Raw genomic sequence first — 10,259 nt, 5'->3', positions numbered from 1 at the left:
AAAAAAAACCCCAGACGCGAGCTACAACTAACACATAAAAATGCCACCCTGCAATCTGTAAGAATGGGGAACTAGGTCTGCCAAAATGGTAACAAACAAGATGGAATGTGAACCAAATCACTGAAAATACAGTCAAGTCACCATGTGGAAAGGATCTGATGAAGCAGGCAGCGTGTGCATCAGGACCCAAGGTTTTGGCCAGTAGGTGAGCATAAAAGGGTCCACCCCTTTGATACGGAAGGGGGGGGGCATGTCTTCTTCACCTTCTTCTTCGCTACAATATATCAATTTATTTCCAATTGTCAATGTCAAAAGGGACTAAAATCTATAAAATTCATAGAAAATCAACGTGCCAATTTGCTCAATTTCTCTAGGACTCCATCACACCTCCCCTGTCCTCCATAATCCCTCAAGCAAGGTGTCAAGACCCTAATCCTGTCAAATCACTCTGCCAAGCCTTTCCTTCAGGAAATGCCAGTACATGGACCATTGTCTTCTCATCAGGATGTGCTTATCTGCGCATATCTCCAGCTCTGCATATTCCCCCCTCCCTCTTCCATATGTTAATCCTGTGTAACCCAACCTCTTCTTAATGTATTCATGATGTAATCTGTGTAACCCAACCTCTCTTTAATGTATTCATGATGTAACTGGCATGTATTTTGCACTGTATTCTGGGACATGGAGGGAAGTTTCAAAAGTTTATGTCACCCCTTTCCCGCTGTTCAATCTCGCCTTGAACCTGTTGCGCAATAAACTTGGATCTTCTGCAGCTTGCTCCTGTCTCCAGCTGAGCTCATTTTCCTCCGCAGGGACCCGCGGACTTAGTCCGACGAGCTGGGTGGCAGAGCAGCCTCGCACCCAGATTTTTACCGTAACACCTTGTACACAGTTCAGCTTCCATTGAATTCAGACTTGGAGCTTCCCTCATTAAAGGCAAATGGGGACAGACTGAGGTGCTTCGATAGCATCCTACTTATCCCCAGCTTAAGGCAGTCTGAAAGCACACAGCATTAAAATAAAAAAGCACACACGGTAAACAAGGAAAAACAGGACAAACGGATCTTGAGCAGGAAATCCAGAAAAAAGTGGGGGGGGGGGGACACGACAGGCCTTGATATCTAGCAGAACTTCCCCTCCCTGTTCCAAGCCACTATGCTAAGGGTAGCAGCTTCTATGGGATTTATGGGACCAGTGCTTGGAAAACCCATTTAAAAAAGGAACTAGCACTAGTTCCAGTTCATCCTTATCAAGAATGAACTAGTCCAAGTTCATTCAAAAAGTTCATCTTTGGAAACTTGTTTCCAGTCTTCCAAATCTTATAAGCTCCTGTGCTGAAATATGGGGTCCAATAGTAAGTTGAGGTGAAAACTAGGCATAGATCAGGGGTTCCCAAACTGAGGATTGTGGACCACAGAATGTGTGGCGGAACTATCACATTAAATACTTCTATTGTGTTTTAATTGTATTTTTCATATTCTCCACACTGATTTTTTAAGAGGACCTTTATTGCTTTATTTGTCACTGAATTTTGTTGGTTTGAAATTTGAATTCCTTATACAGTGGTTACAGACGCTTCAGGTTACAGACGCTTCAGGTAACAGACTCTGCTAACCCAGAAATAGTACCTCGGGTTAAGAACTTTGCTTCAGGATGAGAACAGAAATCTTGCAGCGGCAGCGTGAGGCCCCATTATCTAAAGTTATCCTCAGGTTAAGAAGTTTCAGGTTAAGAACGGACCTCCAGAACGAATTAAGTTTTTAACTCAAGGTACCACTTTACAGCATCTAAAACAGTACGTTATGATTGCTAAACTTCAGAATAATCATTGTGGTCCAGATATACGCTCAGCAGTTTCTCACTCAGGACAGCCCTTGAAGACAGGAGCTTGAGAACCCCGGTTATAGATTATGGATGATTCCTGGGTTGTGTAGGGGACTAGGCTGTTAAAGAGGCGTTAATGAGTGTTGGGTGTGTGTGCCTATGCAAAGCAGCCATAAGCAGGATTTCTTCAAACCAAGATCTTGTTGCTTTTACTTGGAATAACAGAATTCCATAGGAAGCTCAGGACTGTGTACCACAACAAGCAGTGAATCCCTCAAGGTCTTAATCAGAGATTTTCTCCAGTGCTACAGCTTTCCCCAGAGGCCCCTCTATGTAGATTCTCTGATAAGTAAACTGACTACTCTAACAGATTCCACATTCCATGCATTTAAATGGTTTCTCCCCAGTGTAGATTCTCTGATGATGAATGAGGTGACTACTCTGCCAAAATGTCTTTCTGCACTCTCTGCATTTATATGGCTTCACCCCTGTGTGGGTGTACTTCAATGTGAAGTAAGCTTACTGCTCACTCTAAGGCTCTTTCCACACTCCCTGCATTGAAATGGTTTCTCCCCTCTGCGAGTTCTTTTATGATGAGTAGGGTGACTACTCAAGACTCAGGTGCTCTCAACACTCTATGCATTCAAACGTTTTCTCCCGTGTGTGGGTTCTTTGATGTTTAGTAAGGCTACCGCTCTGTGTAAAGCTCTTTCCGCACTCCACACATTTAAATGGCTTCTCCCCTGAGTGTTTTCTTTGATGTACAGTAAGTTTACTGCTCTGTGTAAAGCTCTTTCCGCACTCCATGCATTTAAACGGCTTCTCCCCGGTGTGCGTCCTCTGATGTGTAGTAAGATTACTGCTCACTCTAAATCTCATTCCACATTCCATGCACTGATACCGTTTCTCCCCTGTGTGGATCGTTTGATGTTCAGTAAGGTTACTGTTTGCTCGAAATTTCATTCCGCATTCCATGCATTCAAATGGTTTCTCTCCTGTGTGGGTTCTCAAATGTCTGCAAAGGCTGCTTCTCCTATTAAAGCACTTTCCACACTCCCTGCATTTAAATGGTTTCTCCTTTGCGTGGGTTTTCTGATGTGTAATAAGGTTACAGCTTAGACTGAAGCTCTTTCCACACTCCAGACATGTAAATGATTTCATCACAGTGTATGTTCTTTTTTCAGGCATTCTGGGTCCCTTGTGATTTCCAAGCATCTCTTTTCCAACTTCAGGCTTGGCTGCTGCCGACGACTCCAGATGTGGTACCCTATGTAGCTCATTGTTTTGTACATCATCTGCAGAGTGTGGAAGGAAAGGGGAAAGCATGTTTTATCTCTTTTCTTTTTCATCCTTAAAAAATTTAATACTTTTATTTAAAACAGAAAAATTATTCCCAAGAACTAGGGGGAAAGTACCATTTTTTTCAGTGTATAACACGCCCCTGTGTATAAGACGCCCCCTATTTTGGGGGACTCAAAATTAAGAAAATGGGGGGAGATTGCCCACATTTGTTGAGCTTTTTTTTAAGGGGGATTGCAGAAAATTGCTCGCCCACCTGACCGACGCTGCCACTGGTGCGCGTCACAAAAGCCAACTATAGTATATCATATCGCCGGGAGAAGCCACCAATTACCCGCCCAATTGACGCAGCGACAGCCAATCAACCGCAGCCATCAATAACATGACCTATAGCCGCTGACTATCGCCAGCTCGTCCCCACTATGCACTATCCGTGTATAAGACCCCTCCAAATTTTTCAAATGATTTTTTAATAAAAAAACCTTGTCTTATACACTGAAAAGTATGGTACATCACCTATTGTATATGAATAGTTTGAAAAGATCTGGTCAATAATAGCAATGATTATATTAGCTTATTATAGACAGGTACACATAATTCAACCTGCTAAGATACTGAAATATGGGTATTCTTTGCAATGCCCTGGAATAATAAGTTTATTGACAATAGTCCTTTGCTGCCTTCAATTTGTTTTAATACTATTAGTATTTGTAAAGCAATGTTTTTATTTTATTGTACCTTGCTTTTAAGAAGAATCACATTTAATTTCAAGGCAGAAACAATCACAGACTGAGCCCAATTAGGTGTTTCTCAGATTTTTTGCATCTCTATGATTGCCCGCTCTGACTGAACTGCTGAAATCAAGGTCACCTTTTGAACATTCCAGAATCCCACACAAACTCTTATTCCTTTCTGGTCCATATAGCACATGATGTCATTAAAATCAGATGTGCATGGTATCTTCTCCTTTGTAACAACAGTGGTATATTCATTTCTACAAGAATAAGGAGGAGAACAGAAGTCTAGGAAAGCTGGGAAAGAGGCCAAACTGGGAAGATCACTACCTGCTCTGTGATTCCAATGACTTTAGTTGCAGTCACAAAATTCCAGGGATTAAACCTAAGACCATCTACATACATGCAAAACATGTCGCCAGGGCCCTGAAATGGTTTAGAAACTGCTTTCAAAGCAGCAGACAGGTGAGTAAATTATGAAGATGGCTCCCAGACAAAGTTAATTCCTACCTGATGATGTCTCTCTTCTCCTTCCCAACAGATCTACTCCTTTCCAACAGGAATTGAGGTCTGACTCTGTCAAGGAATCAGAGAAAGTGGCTTATGTTTGGTCACACAATACCCAGCAATTCAAAGTCGAGCCTTTTAAAAGCTAACAAAAGGTATTATTTTGATTTCGCGACTCCTGCATGAAGTGAATAGAACACGTCTGTGTCCTGTGTCCCAGCAAGATCACTTTGGAATGATGCTGTAGAATCATCATCATCATCATCATCATCATCATCATCATCATCAGCATCATTTATTATTTATACCCCGCCCATCTGGCTGGGTTTCCCCAGCCACTCTGGGTGGCTTCCAACAGAACACTAAAATACAATAACCTATTAAACATTAAAAGCTTCCCTAAACAAGGCTGCCTTCAGATGTCTTCTAAAAGTTTGGTAGTTATTTTTCTCTTTGACATCTGGTGGGAGGGCGTTCCACAGGGCGGGTGCCACTACCGAGAAGACCCTCCGCCTGGTTCCCTATTATTGGAAACCAGCCAATAAACTATTGTTATTGTTATAAGAAAGAAAAGTGTCCTTACCAAGCGAGGCCACCGTCTCATAATTGTCCTCCATGACTTCCCTGTGCAAAGCCCTTTGGCTGGGACTCAGAAGGGCCCACTCCTCTTCCGTGAAAAACACAGCCACCTCCTCGAAGGTCAAGAGAGCCCGGAAGGTCATCAGGCCCTGGAAGTAGAAAAAATACGGTAACAGGTTCACCATGCACCATCCTCCTGATAGGCAAGGGCAACACAGTGGTTGGATGCTGTCCCTTTGAGATCTTTCAGTGGTGGCCACCAAGATGGGTGGCTCAAAAAGAGGACTTGACAAATTCACAGAGAGGAAAAAGCTATCAGTGGCTACTAGCCAGGACAGCTATCGTCGGCTTCCAAAATTTGAAGCAGTTATACCTGCTGGGAACCACAAGAGGGGAGAGGGCTATTGGACTCAGGTCTCACTTGGAGAGCTTCCCACAGGAATCTGGGTGGCATCTGTGAGAACAGGGTGCAGGACTAGATGGGCCCTGGGCCCCCATCTGGCAGGATGTTCTGATATAACGCCAAACATGGAGACAACAATGCATTATACAGGCATACCTCATGTTACGTTTGCTTCAGGTTGCGCGTTTTCAGGTTGCGTCCCGTGGCAACCTGGAAGTACTGGAAAGGATTACTTCTGGGTTTCGCCGCTCGCGCATGCGCAGACGCGCAAAATGACATCATGTGCATGCGCAGAAGCGATGAATCACGACCCGTGCACGTGCAGACGCAGGTTACGTTCTGCTCATGTTGCGAACGGGCCTCCGGAATGGATCCTGTTCGCAACCAGAGGTACCACTGTATATATCTATACTGATATATATATATAGATATAGATATAGATGTGTGCGTGTATAATATTTTATATTATACAGTGGTACCTCTGGATGCGAACGGGATCCGTTCTGGAGCCCATTCACATCCTGAGCAGAACGCAACCTGCATCTGCGCGTCGCGATTCGCCGCTTCTGCACATGCTCGTGACGTCATTTTGAGTGTCTGTGCATGCGCAAGCGGCGAAACCCAGAAGTAACCCGTTCCATTACTTCCGGGTCACTGCAAAACGCAACCTGAAAACGCTCAACCTGAAGCATATTTAACCCGAGGTGTGACTGTATATAATTATATACCCAGCACATGGAACCTTACAAAAGGATAATACGAATGGACTCTCCATGCCCTTACCACAGCAAAAAGACTGATACTGATGAATTGGAAAAATAAAAATGCAGCTCCCTTCTGTGATTGGACTGAAGACTTATACACACTCGCAACATACAAACAACTTGCATAAATGCAGACTTGCCATGGACAAAATTTGATGGTATTTGGAATCCATTCTTGCAATTGATCTGGTGAAGTACAATAACTACCTTGCAAAGTATGCAGTTTTGGGTTCCCCCCTCCCCCCTTTATTTATCCCTCTGCACCGGTTCTGTTTCTTTTTTTGTTTACGTCTCACCATGTTCAGTGCACATATAATTATGTACTTTATGAACTTTCAATAAAGATTTTTTATTATTATTTTAAAAAGACATATTCTTTCAGAGCCCCTCCCCACTCAGCCCACAGAGACTCAATCCAAGCTGCCCAAACAATCCTTTCCTTACCTGGGATGGCTGCCTGGCAGTTCTGTCTGCTCCTTCTACAGACGGTGTCTCGGAGGCCATTGTGCTGCCAGGAGGAGATGAAAGAAGAGGCCTACACTGGACCACTCCTGGGACACCCGGAGCTGTTGCGAATATGTCCTTTAAAATAGGGCGCAGCTTGCAAATGCCTGCAAAAGAGAGACAGGGAGTGAGGAGGATTCCATCCTTCATATTTTTGTTTTCCCCCTCTAGGTCAGTGTTTCCCAAACTTGGGTCTCCAGCTGTTTTTTTGGACTACAACTCCCATCACCCCTAGCTAGGACCACCAGTGGTTAGGGATGATGGGAATTGTAGTCCCAACTGGAGACCCAAGTCTGGGAAACATTGATCTACGTATATATGATCTGTGAATGACGAGTTCTATCAGTACTCAGCTGGTGGTCTCTTTTCATTTGTTTGTATGTTTGTTTATTGTATAATACCTATTAATAATAGTAATAATAAATTTTATTTATACTCCGCCCTCCCCGGCCAGAGCCAGGCTCAGGGCGGCTAACACCAATAAAATTACAGTAAAAACATAATAGGGAAAAAAAACACCAATTTAAAATACAGGTTAAAATGCAGCCTCATTTTAAAAGTAGCCCATAGATCAAAACCATAAGGGGAGGGAAACATAAGGGTCAGACTGAGTCCAAACTGAAGGCCAGGCGGAACAGCTCTGTCTTGCAGGCCCTGCAGAAAGATGTCAAGTCCCGCAGGGCCCTAGTCTCTTGTGACAGAGTGTTCCACCAAGTCGGGGCCAGAGCTGAAAAGGCCCTGGCCCTAGTTGAGACCAGTCTAACCACCTTGCGACTTGGGACCTCCAAAATGTTGTCATTTGTGGACCTTAAGGTCTTCCGCGGGGCAGACCAGGAGAGGTGGTCCCGTAGGTAAACTGCTTTGATAGTTAGCATTGCCCAGGGCGCAAAATAGCCTGGCACCTGCACTGGGAAGGAGAGAACCACATAGGTCACCTTCAGTTCCTTGGAGAAAAAGGTAGGAAATGAATTCAATGAACAAACAACCCAGATCACCCACGTGACTGGGTTTTGGATTCTGAGTCGGCCTCGTAAAAAACAGCACGGCAAATCCCAGCCCCACCTCTCGCCATATAACTTCCCCTCCAAAGCTATGTCCCCTGAGCCAAATGGGGTGGGTCGGAAGATCCTGCGCTGAAAACATGGCAGTTGGGTGACCACTTTGCAGCTGGAGAATCATAGAATCTTAGAGTTGGAAGAGACCCAAAGGTCATCTAGTCCAACCCCCTGCAATGCAGGAATCTCAGCTAAAGCATCCATGACAAATGGCCATCCAACCTCTGCTTAAAAACCTTGAAGGAAGGAGAGTCCACCACCTACAGAAGGAGTCTATTCTACAGTCATACCTTGGGGTTACAGATGCTTCAGGCTGAGCATTTTTGGGTTGCGCACCGCGCCGAACCCAGAAGTACCGGAATGGGTTACTTCTGGGTTCCGGCGCTTGTGCACATGCAGAAATACTAAATCGCACTTTGCGCATGCGCAGAAGCGCAACATAGCGACCCGCGCCTGCGGGTTGCGAACGCTGCGGGTTGTGAACGTGACTCCCGCACAGATCACGTTCGCAACCCGAGTGTCCACTGTACTGTCAAACAGCTCTTACTGTCGGAAAGTTTTTCCAAATGTTTAGTCGGATTCTCCTTTCACGCAACCTGAAGCCATTGCTTCTGGTCGTACCCTCCCGGTGCAGGAGAAAACAAGCTGGTTCCCTCTTCCATGTGACAGCCCATGAGATATTTAAGAAGAAGTCTGCAAACTACCTGCATGCACCTACTGGGCGGAGAAAGGGAGTTTTTTTCCCTCGCGTTTCCCCCTCTTTCCCAAGAAAGGGCGTCTTCCCCGCACCAACCCCCCACTCCCTTCTCCATAGCCTAGGACTACGGCGTTGATACTGGATCGCGGTGGATCTTGCGCTGGGAACTGCGGCGCGCTCCAAGTGGACTGCACGGATGCGCCTCTTCCCACTCTGCTCTATCGGGGGTTCCTAAGTAGGGAAGCTGGGGGTGGGGCTCCTTTGATCCCTCCTCCAAAAGCAAACCCTCCCTCCCCCCCCCCACGCGCCTTCCTCCTTGCGCACCCCTTTCTCCTTTGCCGGCTCCAAGCTCCTCTCTCCATCCAGGCCGAGTTAGGGATGGCGTCCCGCCCCTTCAGCAATCTCCCTCTCTCTCTCCTTCCTCCGCCTCCCTCGCTTTTTGAATCATACTTCCTGCCTCTCTAGGAAGCAGGGCTGGGCTCCTTTGCCCAAATCGGAAGACTTGAGTGGCAGGACCTTGCCCCCACTTTGCAAGCCTTGGGAGTTTGACGCATGCGCGCTCCCGTTGGCAAACTGAAGATCTGACAGCAACAGCTGCTGGTTAGCAAAATGGACTTACAAGGTGGTGGGCTCTCCTTCCTTGGAGGTTTCTAAGCAAAGCTTAGATGCCAACCTGGCATGCGTGCTTTAGCTGAGATTCTTGCATTGCAGGGGGTTGGACTAGATGACCATCGGATCCCTTCCAACGCTGCAATTCTATGGTTATATGCATTAGCCTGGCACCTCCTGTATGCAAGAGAGATGCCCTGATGCTGAGCCCTGTTGGAAAGGCCATAGCACAGAAGCTTTGCATGCAGAAGAGAAGAGGAAGAAGATATTGGATTTGATATCCCGCTTTATCCCGCTTTGGTGACAGCAGTCACTAAATTAAAAGACGCCTGCTCCTTGGGAGAAAGGCGATGGCAAACCTAGACAGCATCTTAAAAAGCAGAGACATCACCTTGCCAACAAAGGTACGTATAGTTAAAGCTATGGTTTTCCCAGTAGTGATGTATGGAAGTGAGAGCTGGACCATAAAGGCTGATCGCCAAAGAATGGATGCTTTTGAATTATGGTGCTGGAGGAGACTCTTGAGAGTCCCATAGACTGCAAGAAGATCAAACACATCCATTCTTAAGGAAATCAGCCCTGAGTGCTCACTGGAAGGACAGATCCTGAAGCTCAGGCTCCAATACTTTGGCCACCTCATGAGAAGAGGAGACTCCCTGGAAAAGACCCTGATGTTGGGAAAGATGGAGGGCACAAGAAGAAGGGGACGACAGAGGACGAGATGGTTGGACAGTGTTCTCGAAGCTACAAACATGAGTCTGACCAAACTGCGGGAGGCAGTGGAAGACAGGAGTGCCTGGCGTGCTCTGGTCCAGGGGGTCACGAAGAGTTGGACACGACTAAACGACTAAACAACAACACTAACCGAAGGAGTCTCAAAGCGGCTAACATTCTCCTTTCCCTTCCCTCCCCACAACAAACACTCTGTGAGGTGAGCGGGGCTGAGAGACTTCAGAGAAGTGTGACTAGCCCAAGGTCACCCAGCAGCTGCATGTGGAGGAGCGGAGACATGAACCCGGGTGACCAGATTAGGAGTCCACCGCTCTTAACCACTACACTGCACCACACTACACCATTGCCGGTCCGTGTAGAGTACAGTAGGGCTGCCACCTTTGTTCTGGCAAAATGCAGGACAGGTTGATGTGGTGGGTAAATGTGTGTGTTTTTTAATCTGATGCTGTAGTGACTTCAAAGCAATCCATTACAAGCTATTGCAGGATGGCGCCTCTGGAATTTGTCACACACACATACAGTGGCTCCCCGGGTTACAGACGCTTCAGGTTA

General features: G+C 46.1%; 2 protein-coding genes across 5 annotated transcripts in view; one reads left to right on the top strand and one right to left on the bottom strand.

Annotated features, from left to right (window-relative positions):
- LOC310756805 (vomeronasal type-2 receptor 26-like) overlaps window positions 1-10,259 on the top strand; it is a 112,667-nt gene that overhangs the window by 83,650 nt on the left and 18,758 nt on the right. The window lies entirely within an intron of this gene.
- Window positions 1,488-8,807, bottom strand: LOC310757059 (uncharacterized protein). Of its 4 annotated transcripts, XR_014545033.1 has the most exons (6): window positions 8,691-8,807; window positions 6,555-6,721; window positions 4,948-5,092; window positions 4,368-4,433; window positions 1,783-3,119; window positions 1,488-1,707 (listed from the first exon to the last, which is right to left on the bottom strand). XR_014545033.1 is itself a non-coding variant. In XM_083602180.1 (5 exons), the coding sequence occupies exons 2-5, from the start codon at window positions 6,612-6,614 to the stop codon at window positions 2,452-2,454; spliced, it is 939 nt and encodes a 312-aa protein (XP_083458306.1). In that variant the 5' UTR covers window positions 6,615-6,721; window positions 8,691-8,801; the 3' UTR covers window positions 1,488-2,451. The 4 variants fall into 4 exon arrangements, 3 of the variants coding, with proteins under 3 accessions (XP_083458306.1, XP_083458307.1, XP_083458305.1); XM_083602180.1 differs by having other exon boundaries at window positions 1,488-3,119; window positions 8,691-8,801; XM_083602181.1 differs by lacking the exon at window positions 8,691-8,807 and adding an exon at window positions 7,446-7,966 and having other exon boundaries at window positions 1,488-3,119.

The sequence above is a fragment of the Podarcis filfolensis genome, assembly GCF_964270895.1.
Source record: "Podarcis filfolensis genome assembly, chromosome: 2".
Taxonomy (NCBI): domain Eukaryota; kingdom Metazoa; phylum Chordata; class Lepidosauria; order Squamata; family Lacertidae; genus Podarcis; species Podarcis filfolensis.
Note: the sequence above shows the minus strand (reverse complement) of the source record. Positions and strands in the feature narration are given on the sequence as shown.